This window comes from Hyposmocoma kahamanoa, unplaced genomic scaffold (genome assembly GCF_003589595.1).
Source record: "Hyposmocoma kahamanoa isolate Upper Pololo Valley unplaced genomic scaffold, ASM358959v1 211, whole genome shotgun sequence".
NCBI classification, from domain to species: domain Eukaryota; kingdom Metazoa; phylum Arthropoda; class Insecta; order Lepidoptera; family Cosmopterigidae; genus Hyposmocoma; species Hyposmocoma kahamanoa.
Genome location: NW_020653732.1, coordinates 3,346,876 through 3,364,253, shown reverse-complemented (window position 1 = coordinate 3,364,253; position 17,378 = coordinate 3,346,876). Strand labels below are relative to the sequence as shown.

The 17,378-nt window shown below is 36.7% G+C and overlaps 1 protein-coding gene across 1 annotated transcript; it reads right to left on the bottom strand.

Moving 5' to 3' along the window:
- Window positions 1-9: 9 nt before the first annotated feature.
- LOC113227526 (probable chitinase 2) lies at window positions 10-9,373 on the bottom strand. Its single transcript, XM_026460464.1, has 8 exons — window positions 9,190-9,373; window positions 6,978-7,173; window positions 5,394-5,490; window positions 4,638-4,853; window positions 3,528-3,722; window positions 2,870-3,003; window positions 1,754-1,929; window positions 10-290 (listed from the first exon to the last, which is right to left on the bottom strand). Exons 1-8 carry the CDS (start codon window positions 9,371-9,373, stop codon window positions 22-24), a joined length of 1,467 nt encoding a protein of 488 aa, XP_026316249.1. The 3' UTR covers window positions 10-21.
- Between the last annotated feature and the right edge of the window lie 8,005 nt (window positions 9,374-17,378).

Below are 17,378 nucleotides of genomic sequence, written 5' to 3'. Positions count from 1 at the left end.
AAAAAGCATTGTAAATTAAAATTACAGTCCACGCATGACTAGTAAACAAACAAACATCATCCCAGCCCTACTGAAAACAGAACTGGCAGCAGACGGTTCCCCGTCTTCAATAACGTTAGTTTTAACGACGCGTTCCATTTCATCGATAATTCTCTTTTCTTCGATAGCTAGAGTTGCCGCATCGTTGATTGTTCTCATTATGTTGTAGTTAGGGTATTGTTGTTCAGGAATACGCAGATGTAGTTTTCCGTTTGATGTTGTGTAGTGTGAACGTTTATTGAGGCCGTTAGCTGGAAATATCAATTATTTTTAATATTTTTTTTTTATAGAGAATACAAAAAGTCTGTCAGACGTCATACTAACATCGGAGCTGTGTGTATTATGGAATTAAATTAAAATTTAAAAAGTAGTCTAAAAAGTCATCTGTCATCAAGATCAATTTCATGAGGCCAGATACGATTGTTCCGGAGGTCTCCTCTCGATCTCCGTCCGAAACAATTACTGCCAAATAAGCAATACTTGACCAAATGAAAAGACGCGTGACGCGAATGAAGCTTCATTCTTGATATTTGTCTTTTAATTTTGTCGAATATTACTTATTTGACAGTAATTGTTTCGGACGGATGTCGGACGGAGATGGAGAGTAGACCCCCTGGTATGACTAGTTATCATATTAATATAATGTCGTCGGTTTCCATAGAGTATAGAACAACAAATTCTATATTGAAGCGAACAAGTGAAAATAAAATAAATATTCATTTTATGACTGATATTCCTGCACTAAATAGTTTTATTTAACACCGTAGATAAGCTTATAACAATATGAAAGCTTCAATTAATGCGTTTTTTAAATACATCTATTTATTACTAGCAAAAGTTTTCTTGCTTCGGGACAGACTAGGGCGTCTAATTAACCATACTGATAGGTCTCAGACTTTATCTTCACTAATTTGATTTTCTGTCATTTTTTCGCAGGAAACCGTTGTCGCCTTTACGGTGACCATTTTGAAACTATTTTTACTTTTACTTTATTTCACTTTCGTAAGGTCTTGAGTATTTTTCGTTTAACTATTCACATTTACGTCTGCTGATTACTTTGATCCACTAGGAAATTTGTATGTTATTTTTTATGAATCTTATATTTCAAGTTTTGTATCGATTGGAAAACTACATTAAAGCGAGGTGGTTCGACAGTCATCTTCCTTTTTGATATCATACTATTATTTATTGATTTGTTTTTATTTTTCAGAACATAACTCCACTCTGACAATCTCATCAATCCATTGACTTACAAATAAATGGACGACGGGTCTAATACAAAAACCACGAAAAAAATGTCCCAAGTCAACCTATTTAAACGTAGTGACATGTAAAGGAATATGAAAAAGCTAAAACGTTGAATTTAAATTGTAATGTCATCGCAGTACTGTCTAATTTTGCTTGCTTCGCTGTCAGAAGAAACAAACGAAGACTAAAGCGTGAATGACGCTCTGTATACGATTTTAAGGCCCTATAAGTTCGGACACTTTTTAGCGCGGACCCGACGTCCATATAATTGTAAGTCAATGCATCAATCAATCAAAATCTCTGACAGATGTCGCTACGGTCCGAAAGCCGAAAACTCGAGAAAGCAAAGATTTGTAATAGTCACATAGAAGAAATTCGTCGACTTAGTCCGATCTTTATATTTCGATATTTCATAATTATAATATAACATATTAATATTATTTTTTTTAAACAAAACAAAACTCACAATCAGGCAGCTGTAAGTTCTGCAACGCTTCTGTTAATACGGGGTCCACAGAAATTTGCTTGTACCGGTCTTCAAAGTCCAAGAACGCATTCTTCTCTGGTCCACATAGTCCTTTGAAGTCATCTGTGTCTATACTCCACACCATGAGACCGCCAAGACCGTAGTCTATTGCCATTCTGAAAAAGTAGTATCAGTGTTACCAACGTATCTGTGGCGGTGTTACCACACCAACCGATCGCTACTAATAATAACACTAACGCACACACCCGTAGTCATACTAGAGAAACACACGCAGACAGAGAGAAATAAATGTAGTCCATACATATGTTTCTTCCAGCCCGCGAATCCAACCAGGGACCTCTGCGTGGCAGACCAGCTTGGTAAAATCGTTCGGCCACGGAGACAGTTAAAGTCGATGTCAAATCCATGCTATTAATCGGCGTTTGTCGATTGGTTTGGGTAACAATAAGTAATATTTTCATTATTCCCCGCAATTTGGGGAATTCTCCACAAATTGGCAACGCTGCTCGTAAATAGCGTGATTGCAAGGGCTAACTTGATTATAACGCCCCAAATAAAATCCTCGGGCCTTTTTTCTTCCCATTACCTATAGCCATGATCGGTAAGAATCTATTTTTAATTTAGGTTAGGTACTTTCTCGCATAGGTCAGGTTCAAGTTCAAGCAAGGAGGTTACTTATGTTCAAAATTAAAGCATTCGCTTAAAATGTAATTTAAACAGAAATTTTATTGCAACTGAGCACATACTACTTAAATACTTATTATTAAGAATTTCTTTAATTTGATTTTAATTTTGCAAATTTTCGTTTTTTTACATTTTAGTGGAAGTTGTATTATTTACGGAAGAATTTTTTTGTAAAAAATACAAAACTCGAGTAGTGAAAGCCCTCAGCCTTCGACTTCGGGCTTCGTGAAGACCCTTGTTCATATTTCTTATTTACCGTCAATACATAATGTACTTTTTTATATTAAAACTCGCCTCAGTAACTTAATTTAAGCGCTATTTGAGGTTAAAACCTAAGTATTAAAAGTCGCCCCCAAAAAGGAGCCAAATTGTAGTTGATTTATTCAATGCATTCAATAAGAAGGAACTTACTTGACTTTAAGAGCAATGGATCTGCCATTGTCATAAGTGACGACCCGTTCCACATCGCGAAGGTATGGTGTAGCGGATTGTTCATGCCATTGTTGAGTCCATTTCGATGATGTATTTGCTAATTCCATGCAAATCTGAAATTGTGCAAGTTAGACGAGAAATTAGTAGTAATTAGAATTGCGCCAATATAAAATGACGACCTAGGCGGCAGAAAAATTTGCACTGTGAGCGTTAGATGTGGACGAAGGATGCATTTTTTTGAAATTATCGCGTGTGCAGCGCGACATAACCGTTAGGGCGTGTTTCCAATATGTCGTAACGTTTTATTTATCGTTGGACGACTGTCGCATGTAGCCTGTTCCCATATCACGGCTATCTGTCGTGACTGTGGCGTAGACGATTATTTAATCGATGAATGTGGTGTCTAGATGTCCCCATTGTCACGACAGTCTGTCGTTCTAACGTGAAAAAAGTCGTGAATAACAGTTAATCGTGTTGCTCTATGTGTGAACAACTTCATTTAAATATACAAGACACGATACTTTAAACTGCACAACTATTTGTCGTCACGGCATAACTGTCACTTCTCACACTACTCTCTCACGACTCAGTTAAGCGGTTGGCCTTTATTAGGTATTACTTTTAAGAGTTAACTTACCTCATTATATCCCATAAACCCAGCTTCTCCAGATAAAGGTCCCTTAAATCCTACTTTCTCGGCTGGTGTGCGGCCGAATTCGATGATTTTTGTATTAGGGTCTTTAAGAATGAAATTGCGCCCGTACATCGGTAGACCAAGTACTAGTTTGTATGGCGACACGCCTTGGGCCAGCATGTATTTTATTGTGAATTCCTGAAGTGAAAAGAAGTAGGGTATTATTAAAAAATGGTGGAATGGCGCCCAAAGTGGGACTTGATTTAAAATATTTAATCACTCACTATTGGCACCGAGACATATTTGATGGTGGCACTTCACATGGCTATTTGCATTTGCGTAGGTATTTGATATATTTAGCAAACTTTCACCATGTGTAGATAGCATGTTTTTTTATAATATCAAGTGACGGAATGAACAAGTCGTGTGCCTGTGGTAAACTACGCGCCTGTCCATTACAGGTGCAGTGCCACTCAGAGCTTCAAATCGCATGAGGGCGCAGTGGCATTGCCACTGCGCCCTCCCATGTGCCTGTAATTTCACCAGCACCCTTAACCTTCAAAACCGGAGCACAGTAATGCTGACTTACTGCTTGGCAGCTCGGCAGAAATAGGTAAGGTTCTTCTCTGGACGAACTCTTTCACAAAGACCTCTACTGCTACTAAACTACATGTATGGCAAAGCATTTGCCTTGTTTGTCTATTCGACAATACAACAAACACTCGTTACCGCACACTGGTCGGTTTCTTGACGCACGTCAAAGGAGTCAAATAGGCAAATATTTATTTATTTGAATAACTTATTTGAGACTAGCAGTTTTCGCTGGTATGGCTCCGACTACCTACAAAATTTTATTCAAAAAATTAAGAGACTGTCTGGGAAACCCAAGCCGCTTCCTTGCCCAACGCATTAACATAGCCTTAGAAAAGGGGAACGCTGCCTGCATCTTGGGCACCTTGCCACGGGGACCTAATTTTATTCATATAATTAAAAAATCCTAATTTTATTTTCTAATATTTAAACTTCTATTGTCTTTTTACCTTTCCTGTATATTCTCAAAATATAAATAACCCTCTATTTTGCGTCAGGGGCTAATAAAAGTGCCAAACTTACCACGCTCAAAGGGTCACTGTCACTTTGACCCCTCAAAGGGGCGTTGGCACCCACTACTTGGTCCCAAGTGCCGTGGTAGTCGTAACACATCATATGCATCAAATCCAAGTACCGACTAAGTCTGGCGAAGTCGTAGGCTGCCTCCATCGTGGCTTTCCCTACACCCAAAGCTGCTGTTAGCATGTAACCGTGTGGCTCGAAAGCTTCTTTTAGTTCCTGTAACATATATATTTTAATTGTAATATTAAGTTAATTGAATTAATATTATTTTTATTCATTTGATTTTTATTTTTTTATCCAGAAAATTAATAGACTGTCTGGGAAACCCAAGGGCCGGCTACTATGCCCAACGCATTAGAATAGCAATACAAAGGGGGAACGCTGTCAGCATCTTGGGCACCTTGCCGCGGGTACCCAATTCAAAGGCAAATTACTACGCCGTGGACCCAGCCAACGCAAGCAAACGAAAAACGCAAGTGGAAGACTCGTGAACCCGGTATAAAACGTCGTAACTTTCACAACGCAGACATTTTTGGTATTCTTTCACAATCTACCAATAAAACTGTAGTTAACAACTACACGACTATTTAAAATTTTGCGAAAACTGGCAACCCTACAAATGTCATTTTATCCGTCTTAAAAACTAAAGACTATACCAATTAATTTATTCCCGTTTTGGTCCCGACAATTTAAAAGGTTTATTTAAAGGGAGAACTACTCTGCCCTCTTTTCTTACGTCCCGTAGGTAGTGCTTACCTTAACAAGAGAGACATAATTGACTTTGTCTATTGGTCTTCCATCTCGTATTGCTGGGTACTCCCAATCCAGGTCCAAGCCGTCGAATTTGTACGTGCTGGAATTTTTATTTATTTATTTGATCAGTCAACAATGTTACACCAATACAAAATCAGATATATACATGCAAAATCTTAAAACTAATTGCACAACTTAAACTGTAAATTATATAGCAGAGTAAAAGGAATTTAGAAAAGCAAAAAATTAACCATACAACAAAAAATGAACTGAAATCATGTTTAACCAAGCAAAGCATAAAATAATAATAATAATAATAATAACGCACACACTCAACATAGCCCCGCACTAGGGAAACCCTGTGTCGCGGGTGCCATGGACACATACATAGACAAACACAAATTATACCCAAACTCACGAGAGAAATAAATGTAGGCCATACAAATATTTCTCCCGGCCCGGGAATCGAACCTAGGACCTCTGCGTGGCAGTCCGGCATGGTAACCGTTCGGCCACGGAGGCAGTTAAAAGAAATTAAAAAGAATTAAGTTGACAGATAAGAGTTTAGGTGACGACATTACGCGTTTGGTTTTTATTGCAAAGAAATAGTGTAAAGGAATAGCGACATAATAAATGAATACCGCAATGAATGCTTAAGAAAACAAAAGAAAGATAGCGCTCAACCAACAAACGGTGAAGAGAGAGCAGCCACGTTGAGGCAACGGACACTGGTTCGTGTCAAACCGGATCGAAGGATTTTTTCTTTGCGTTTGTCGATTTTTGTATTGTATCAATATTAATAACACACTAGTGGAGTATAAAAAATAGATATCAATATCATATAGAATATCATGGTATAAAAAAACATTATGATATTCATTAATTTTTGTAGCTGTAGAGCTACAAAAATAGAGACGTACTGCCACCTTACCTATTTCTGCCGCCAAGCAGTAGTGTGAGCATTACTGCGTTCCGGTTTAGAAGGGTAAGGGTGCTGGTGAAATTACAGGCACATGTAACTTGTCAACTTATGGTCTCAGGGTGACGGACGCAGAGGCAGTGCCACTCAGATCTTTGTTATTTAAAGCTCTGAGTGGCACTGCAACTGTAATGGACAGGCGTGTCGCTTACCACCAAGCGCACGACTTGTTAGTCCCTTCACTTGGTATTATAATAAAAAAACAAAGATCGAACACAAAGAAAAACTCCTTTGATCAGACAGGATTCGAACCTGTATCTGTTTTTGCCAACCGCTCTACCAACTGGTCTACAAATCGAGTCAGCACACCACCGTGATTGTTGCAGGCCATTGCTTTTTGGTTTTAACGGCTTTTTTGCCGTAGTACCATCTGTGAGAAATCCATGAAAGCTTTTCTTCACTTGACCAGGTACCTTTACAGCTACAAGAGATGTCGCTTTAGAAATTGTAATTAATCATGATATTTTACTACCATGATATTAATTCATTTTTCAGAATTTACTCCACAAAGCTTGGCGGCAGAAACAGGTAAGGTGGTTGCACCTGGACGACCTCTTTCACTAGCAGCTCTATTACTACTATAATTATAGAAGTGATTTAGTACTCACTCCAAGAACACCAAAACGCTCTTTATAAACTTCTCTCTGTTCTCTCTTGTTTCTGCCATTCTCGAGTACTTGATAGACCCCTCGTTCCATCCTCCGATGGCAATGGTCACTTTCAGGTGGGGATAACGCTCCTTTAACGCTACTATGCGTCTGTAGCCTGCCTTGGCGTAGTCTTTTTCCAGATCTTGCCAGGGATCTGGAAGGGATTACAGTGATAACAATAAATAAATGGAAATGGACCTAATCCGTGTATATTTAGAGCTACAGAGACGGACTATAGCCATGAAGAGTAACATGTTGGCGCGTCGGTTCGCTCATTGCTCAGTTCGGCTTATTCTCAGGCGTTCTACACTAGTAATAGATTTTTTGTTTACAATAAACGAAAGGTATACCTTTTACCGCTGCGTCTTTTTTTAGAGAACGGTATTAGGCGTTAGTCGTTCGTCGTCGTTCGGTTATTGCCGCTAGATGGCAGCACACTATACTATGCGAGCTTTTGATGGACTCAGAGTTCAGTACAACAATGCATTTCGTGCTATGCTGTGGCTTCCCTGGCGGTGTAGTGCGTATGGCATGTTTGCCATGAATAGAGTAGATGTTTTTATCGCCATAATACGAAAGAGACATTGGTCTTTTCATAAGAGAGTGAAGGAAAGTAAGCGATACGTGTTACTTTTTAAGTGAACACTCTATTTTTAAAATATAATTACACTATTATTTGTAATGTAAATTCAATTTACTTGTTATGTAATGTAATGTTATAGGTACTGTTAAATTTATTAATGGCTGTATACCTAAATAAGGAAACATTTTATTTATATTTGTCCTTTCAAACAAATCATAGTTTCGGGTTCAGTTATTTGTTATCACCGGTGATTTGAATAGGGGCATAGTTTTTTAAACTTCGAGGAACAGAGACAGTGAATGGAGATTATCATAAAAAGTAAAAAAAGAGAAGTTCAAAAAAAAACTTAAGTTCTGACGTTATTTGGGATAGGTAGGTAGACTATAAATTCTGTGGCTCTAGTGAAAAATGGGTACTAGTCAAAAAACTCAACTTTACAAGGAGACGCGAAAAACAGTTAAAGCTTAATAGAATATTAAGCGTTAAGCGTTTTTGGCCTTTCCTTGTAAAATTGACTTTGCAGTTGCACCCGTTTTTACTAAAGCCACCGAAACTTGTTGTTACAACCACCAATTTTTCGAAATATTTAGGAAAATCCCGACAAAAAAAATGTTGTCATAAGTTAGTCTCCACTTTCTGTCTCTGTTCTTGGAAGTTTAGGTAAAAAATATTCTATCTATTACGATCACTGGTGATCACAAAACAATAAATACATTACAAGTACTTAGTGGGCGTACCACGTGTGCTAATAGTACGTGGATTTCGACACACAAGAATTTAGTCCACCATTTTCGCTTTCCACAGTAACATCGAAAGCGAAAATGCCTTTAAATACCTTGCAAATCGTAGAAAAAATGCCTTATTTTGCTACTTGGAGTGAAAAAATTATAGACTTTACAGATTATCCATGGTGATGTTCCATGTCATCGTTAAGTCTTATTTTATTTTTTTTAATAAATTTTCCATTTATGTTCATCGTCTCACACTTCACTCGTCAACTTAATTTAGGCTTCTTAAATTGTGTTTTTTTTATATATCAATTTTTATTTTCTTTATTTTTTATTTGAAATTTTTAATCTGATGTATACAATAGGAATAAATGCACACACACACTCAACATAACCCCGCACTAGGGAAACCCTGTGTCGCGGGTGCCATGGACACACACACACAGACAACAACAAATTACACCCAAATTCACGAGAGAAATAAATGTAGATCTTACAAATATTTCTCTCGGCCCGGGGATCGAACCCGGGACCTTTGCGTGGCAGTCCAGCATGGTAATCGTTCTACCACGGAGGCAGTCAGCCTAATAGGCTCACATTGTATTTATTACTATAACAATGTATGTAAATGCTGTTGCTGAACCAATAAATATATAAATAAATGGTAGACACCTTTAACGCTGCAATATCGTCGACTTTTTTTGGAGAACGTTAATAAAAAGGCGTTAGTTCTTCATCGTCGTTAAATCATCGTCGTAGAATTGCGCACACGCAATTTCTTTCAATTGTGAAAAGTAACGTCGCAACAGACAAATAGAACGTATTTGATTCAATATCACTTCACCTTCTCACAACTTACCTAAACTCTTGATCCCCATCGTGGCCTCGTCTAACCCAGCAAAGGAATACACCAGGTGAGTACACAGGGACGGTTCTAGGTCCTCCAGCGAGAAGCCCCCTGGTGCTGGCCTGTAGACTGCCCACGACGCCACGTAGCATACTACGTGTTTGCCGTGCATAGGACCTAAAAAAGAACCATGCATTTTAGTGTTACTGCCGTGTCCAGCGTTCATGGATGACAAGCGTGGAAGGGAAGTTTTTCAAATTATAATAATAAATCGTTTATTTGTCTTAACACATTAATAAATAAGATTACACTTCACATTTAGTGTGGTAAAGTTATTATTGTAACAGTTGCAATGCTGCCTCAGAGCTTTAAATCGCAAAGGTCTGAGGGCAACTTCCACAGCGCCTGTTACCCTAAGACATAAGTTGACAAGTCACATGTGCCTGTAATTTCCCCAGCTGCAATTTCCACATTACTGCTTGGCATTGCTGTTGCTTAGAAATAGATAAGGTGAGACAATACTGCCCTGCTAATTGTAAATGCCGCAATTGCAAAGATTCGGAGAAAAACGCGAGAAACATATTTTTAGATATTTATGCCATATGTTTTATATATTTAGATAAATAAAAAAATAAGAAGCATTGAACCTCGATAAGTCAAATATATAAGGGGTCATATAAATAGGACGTATAAAATATAAAAAATAAAACTATTTAAATTTGAGGAATTTTGAAACTAAACTGTCATTTGAAAACCTAAAAAATCGAAAGTTTCTGATTGGTTCTTTTTAACCGACTTAAAATATTCTCAGTACAGAGTACTAAAAAAAGCCGACCTCAAAAGTCAAAAAGTCATTCATCCCCTAGTTTGCCACCCTTAATATTTTCTTCAAATTCAAATGGGACCACTACTGAAGTACCCTCTTTCCAACAAAAAAGAGGCATCAAAATCGGTTCATAAATCCCGGCCGGAGTTATCGCGTAACATATAAAACACACAGTCGTCACCTCCTCCTTTTTTTTTTGTCGGTCAAAAACGAGGAGGTTTTCAATTCGTCTGTATTTTTTACGTATGTTACGCGATAACCGGACCGATTTTGTTTTTGTTTTGTGAACCGATTTTGACGATTCTTTACCTCAGTAGTGGTGCCTTTAAATTCGAAGATAATATTTCACCCCTAAGGGTGGCAAATAGGGGATGAATACGGTTTCGCGCACTTTCCGGTAACCGATTTCAATAAAATTTGGCAAATAAATGTAATTCTACGAACTTTTGAAGTTGGTTTTTTTAGTACCTACTCTGTACTGATCGTTATTAATTTGTTAGTTTGTAATTAATTGTATAGATGGCACTTACTTGAATTTATCTTCGAAATTAAGTTTCGTTTTAGCACTAACTTTTTATTTAAAATGTTAAAAGTGCCTGACTCAGGTTCTTTGCGAATTTATTATAGTGTTATTGTGTATAACCACCGTCTGAACAAAAGCAATAACCTTGACAATAATGTAACAGCTGAAATCAGTTGGCCTTTTCAAATATAATTACAATCGCATCGCGGATTTACTTGGTGCCATCTAGTGATCAGCTTTAAGAATCAAAATAAGCGTCTGAATAAACGGAGTTACGAGTGCGACATTCATTTGTATGAGATTGAGTATTTGATACCATTTATTTGTGATATTACTTTTATCATTAATAAGATAAGACTACTACCTCAGCTCGAGTGCAAATCTTTCCCGTACTAATACGGTTCATTTTACTTGGAACGAACGGCAAAGACACTGGTTTTATTTCAGAATTTATTTTTTTCTCAAATTCAATTAAAGCCAATCAGTAATCTCAGAGTACAGAGTACTAAAACAACCGACGATATTTGCTAAGTTTTATTGAAATATCCCCTAGTTCGCCACTATACAGGACTTGACACCGGAAATAATAAAAATAGGTTCTCACTACTAAAAGTATATTGATAGATAAACGCCTTGAATTGGAGAAATAGCAAAATCAACCATTAAAGTAATTGCTCCTAAATTAATGTTAGGCGCTATTTATGAAGATGAATCTTCATGCGTGAACAGCCACCCTTCGAGGTGGGTGATTTTCTTCAAAATAAAATGGGACCACTATGGAAGTACCCCCTTTCCAACAAAAAAAGAATCATGAAAATCGGTTCACAAATACCGGAGTTATCGCGTAAACATACATACAAAAAAAAAAACAAAAAAAGAACATACAGTCGAATTGAGAACCTCCTCCTTTTTTGAAGTCAGTTAAAAAAATGTATATCGTATACTATACGTATTCTATTTAGTTCAGTTGATATTAAAAAAATCAAGGTATATGTAAGCATCTATTGAATACAGAGCTTTTCTTGTAAAATTTCGAGGTAAGTTTGTGTTTCTTTTTTATCGTGGAAATTTTTGGGAATCGTGTTTTCACACTGTATATCCACAATTTTACTATATTTTTTGTCCAAAGTGATAGATTCAACACTTTCACTGTTAATCGGAATCAACCAAAGCCATTTAAGGTTGCGTAGACTCTTAAAGCATTTCACAAAGTTCACATTACACTCTGCAAAGTCGTGCGAAGACATATGTCCAACATAGTTATGCAAACAAGAACCAACTCACACCTCGAGTGAAATTGAGTTAGTTTTTAGGTAGAACACCAGACGTGTTCTTTACTCGCTCACAAAAGGTCCTGGCAATATACCAAGCCAAAACGGAGAAAATAAAAGTCCTTCAGGGTACCAACCCTAAATAAGTAACTTTTTAATAGCTAAAAAGGACCATGCTACTTAACTTCATATAATGTATTTTTTTACATATGCTAAATGAATCTATGTCACATCTACTGAAGTAGGTACTGTAGATCTTTATCGTTTTTATTATTAAAACTAGAACATGGTTCTCGTTAACGAAATAAAAAGATACATAATGTTTTGTATTTATTGCTATATATAATATAATAGTTTCCCTATATCATTCTCAATGCTACACATAACTCACGTTATTTGTCTCAAATAACTTACCTATTTATTTCTTCACACTGTTTTTACAAAAATCTAATTATCTCGAAAGTCACATTTTGTGGGTTGGTTCTAGTTTGCATAACTATGTTCAATTGTTCAGGGACTATTGCTTAAAAGTTTTATTAATATAAACGTTTGTTTAAAGGAGGTCTATGCCAAGCAGTGGCACGCATGTGTATTACCGAATTATCGCATTATTATTCTACTCGTACCTATATTAACGATAGCGCATATGACCTTGATGTCTAAACTGGAACCGGATATTTTGTTATTGTAATTGTCCTATGGAGTTAGTTTCAATAGAGACAAAACCGGATACGTTATAAGATAATAATAATAATAATAAAGTTTATTTGACAGATTGACAGCAACAATTTTATTATAACCGCGGTCTCCAGGCTAGGCAAGCCTGCATCGTGGGGTTCCAAACAATCGATTTACATATAATACATAGCCTCTGAAATTAACAGAAAGTATTACAAATATTTAAACAAGTACACCTAGAACATGTTGTGTTGGAACAATATTAATATTTTATTATATATGTACAGCGATATCTCTAGCCAGGGTTGGTGGCTGTAAAGTTACCTAACTGTGTTGACGAAATATTTTCATACATTTCTCACAGATGGCGCTACGGCTAAAAAGTCGTTGAAAATCAAATACAAGGATCCGACAAACTAGTACAAAGAAAATTCGTGAGTTCCGCTGGTTCGTTCCGTGGCTTAGTCGGCGTAGCGTCTGGCACGGTTTGCTAAAAGACGTCAGTTCGAATCCGGCCGGATCGAAGGAATTCTTTATAAGTGTTAGTAATCTCTGTGTTAATAATTATAATCCTTAATAAACTAAATAGCAATGTTTTATAATAATAAGTTCACAATGCTGCTACGACATGTAAACAATTAAATTCTCAACGAAATCGTACGTCATGCCAAACAACCACTTTTGCAGTATTTTTTGAGGATGTCGATCTATTTTTGTGCGATTGTAAAAGAATCCAATTTTTTGGGAATACGCAATATAAGTTTTGAAGTAATGATATTATCTCATTATTATTAACGAAAATTCTCTGTATCAGTAGGGCCAAAATTTTAGCTATTTTGAACATTTTCTTTTCGTGTACATTATGGCTGTTAGAGATTGGCTTGATAATAATTAAGACAAATCTGAGTTGAACTCATGTTTTCTTTTGAGAAATTAAGTTAAAATTGTTCGAATAAAGTTTAAAATACAAATGGTCAATTTTGGTTTTTAGTGACTCGGTGTATGTCATGTCAATGTACTCGTATGAAGATGTTACAGCAGTTGCAACACTTTAATTTTATTTGTAAATAAACCCTACATCTTAAGGTCGTGTTTAATGACTTTAGCAAATTCTGATTGTACATTTTACACAGTCAGGAATTTTTCGAAAATTTAGCATTTTGTTCGTGAATAAATAAAAAATCTCAAACAAAGGAGATTTTTGTAAATGGTCACACTACTATCATACCAAATTTCAATCAATTTAGTGCAATAGTTTTCAAACTAGAGTGGTTTTTAGAGTAGAGTATTTTCAAAAAAGTACATAAAAAATCATAACTTTTAAACTATTGATTTTCGAGGAAGTAATGTTTATTTTAAATTGGTCGTTACAATGTTCTTGCTGTAAATTATCCACCCTGTATAACAATAATTTAAAAAAACTAGTCGCTACTGTCGACGGATGACGACAGTTTAAATTAATACAGAAATAAATAAAATTAAATATTACATAACATCATATACTTTGCTCTGATACCAAAGTAAGTAAATTAAGCCCTTGTATTATGGAAATCAGAAACGACAGTACCAGAAACATTCAGACCCGAGACAATATAAAAAAGTCCCGGGACCTCAAAGAAGACGGCATCATGAAAAAAACCGTGCAAGCCAATCGATCACGGAGGTCTTCAAATTTGTCTTGACATGTACGTTTTTTAGACCTGCAGTCCAGATTTCGTCCGTAACAACATTCTAAATAAAAAGTAAAATATTCACGTCGCAATTCTCTAGCAAAATTAGTTTTACGACAAAAATGTTATTGCCTGGGTGCTTATGCATTCCACTTCATCTTGTTACTGAAAAGTCTGGACTATTTTGCAAATTGCACACTGACAATGATAACGTCATAAACTTAATTAGACAAGAAACGTAATTTCTTTATTTGTTGCGCCATCTTGGATTTGAGAGTACGAACTTTAATAAAAACTCCCGTGTACGTTGTTTGCCTGGAATGTAATTGTACAAGGGAATTTATTTTTTTTCCATCCTCTAAGAAGGGAACGGGACTTGGGAGACAGCGTGACGCCGTCATTTTTTTGGTAATGCCAGAGGTTCGCAGAGTTGTCAAACAATTTACTAGTAAACTCCGTGAAGGGCTTCGTCATTTTTGGATAGTGTCGCTTAGACTAATCTATAGTTACAGGATTGGTCTCACCAGGATACAATGGAAAACATTCAGAAAATTTGTCCTTTTATTTTCGAAGTTTAAAATAAAATTTCATGAGCTAATTTGTTTTTATAAATCCTTTCATGAACAGATTGAGAGAAATAGTGACACTGAACGAACTTTTCAAAAAAATGTTTTTATTTTATTGTGGTAAGTGAAAATTTGTATGATATCTACCTTCTAAAATTACGTAGGTTCTTGAGAATCTAATATTTTGTATTGTGTCACTATCTTTTCAGTGTGCAAAAAGCCTGCTTTTTGTCCGGTTTATTCGAATTTCGGAATGCTAACCTCACCTATAGCACACTCTTGTGGCTGACTGGGGCGAGATCCGTGCCTAACTGAGTGGCCTTATGCCCTTCTGCTTAACAAACAAACACCAACCATCATCAACCGTACGATAACCAACATAAGACCCACCCAAACCACCACTCAACCAAACAACAACACTCACTCAGAAGAAAAACGACATAACTCCTTCTTAAAGCCCCTTAAACATTGCCAAGCCATTCTCACCCCACCTATACAGGCATAAGGTCCACATTCCCACTGTACGAGTGGTCCAGAACCAGCAATTCCTATCTACTACCTTGTTGTCCGATGAAGCACTCAAGGCCATCGCTGTGTAAGTCAACTAACTTCTAAATATCTTTACAAAAACAAGACAGCAAAACCATTATACCTCTATTTGTAGACCCGCAGTCAGGTAAACTAAAGTATAACAAAATAATTATGCCATTTCACGGTCCAGATCTGTCACAGTCGGGTACTTGATATGCATGCTTGCCCGTGTCCTAAATTATATGGAGATAGTCTGTCTTTTGTATAAATTTAGCCATTTTCGTCGTGTTGAGGTAGATCATCCTAAATAACGGTGTTTTGGTGCGTAGGAGAATGCAGCTACCAAAGCAGATATAAAGATTTAAGTGGCAGTACAACTTCTTGTGAAAGATCCAGCGAATTTTTTTGCCGCCAAACAATAATGTGAACATTACCGCGTTCCGGTTTTTAAGGGTAAATGTTGTGAATTTACAGGCACATGGGACTTGTCAACTTATGTCTAAGGGTGAAGGGCGCAGTGGCAGTGTCCCTTCGATCTTTACGATATAAAGCTCTGAGTAGCACGTCGCTTCCCACGAAGCGTACGACTTGTTCCTAAAAAAAATACAGTTTGTAATTAGTTGACGACTTCACGCAAAGTTGTTGATGTAAGTATATATGTATCTGTTGTTGAGGTTAAATTTAATATCGCCATTAAAGTGACCCAGAAAAGGTCAATGCCATATAACGGATCTTAGCAACTACGAATTTTGTCGTGTGAATTATTTTTCCTTTGCTAGTGGCACAAAAACATTTGACAATAAAAAGATAATGGCACAAACCGCATACTATATCAGTATTGTTTTGTTACGGTAAAAAATAACTAACAAAGTATAATTGTCACATTGTCAAACATTTTTTTATCTGATTGTCATGTGAATGTTTTGTTTTAAACTAAAAGACAGTATTTGCAAAGATCAAATGGTACAGGTAGAGGTTTTCTTTATTAGGCAATTAAATATTAAAAATAATAATAATTTTACAAATAATATGGCATTAATAATGCGTAATATAATTGTTACCATTTACCGGATATATGTAATGTAATAATCAGGGATCGGAATAGGTAGAGTTGTTTTACACATTTTCGGACACGTACAAGTAAGTTTAAGTACAAGTTTAGTATACAAATCTATAGAAGTTAGGTCTAATAAAACATCTGTAGTGATTCCAAGACTGCACCGACTAAGACTTGGTAACGATGGAGCACTAAAGGTATGGTCCCATTCAAAAAATACACATTTTATTTTTTTCCTACTAAGCTATTACATTTATGGCAAAATGTGATATGACAATATTTAAATAGGACAATAGGATCTCTCGATTGGCATTTTTTTAGAAAGGTATCGTGAAAAATAAAAAATCAATATCAATGAAAAAAAATAAAAATAAAATACAGTGAATAGCGACATCTCTCGCCAGTGTCGGTAGCTGTAGGTATCTAACTGGGTGATAAAACTTTCATAGTTTTCTCATAGATGGCGCTACGACTAAAAAGTCGTTGAAAAACCAAATACAAAGACACGACGCAAGGACAGAAAAATCCGTGAGGTCCGCTGGTTCGTTTCGTGGCTTAGTTGGTATAGCGTCTGGCACGGTATGCTAGAAGACGTCGGTTCGAATCCGGCCGGATTCCCAAGATACACCTAGTTTGGGAGATAGGGTGATAGTGTAATGTGGGTACGCTCTTGTATCAAGAAGTATATATTTCATTTTAAAGTTTTTCTTCATTCAGCCAAAAAACCTTTACAGCTACCAGCGGTTGACTAGAGCTGTGTGCGTGTGTGTGTGAGATGTCGCTTTAGGCTCAACTCACACTGGCGCGGAGTCGCAGCGTCACGTCGTGTCCTGTTTTTCAACTACAACGCCTGGCGACGACACTCGCATTAATGCGCCCGGATCACAGTGTGGTCGGCGCTTGACGCATCACTATACTATCATGATATTCAATTTTTTTTGTGAAATTACTCCACTAGTTTGTTACAATTATTAATACAAAGATCGAACACTAAACTGCCTTCGTGGCCGAACGGTTACCATGCCGGACTGCCATGTAGAGGTCTCAGATTCGATACCCAGGTTGGGAGAAATTTTTGT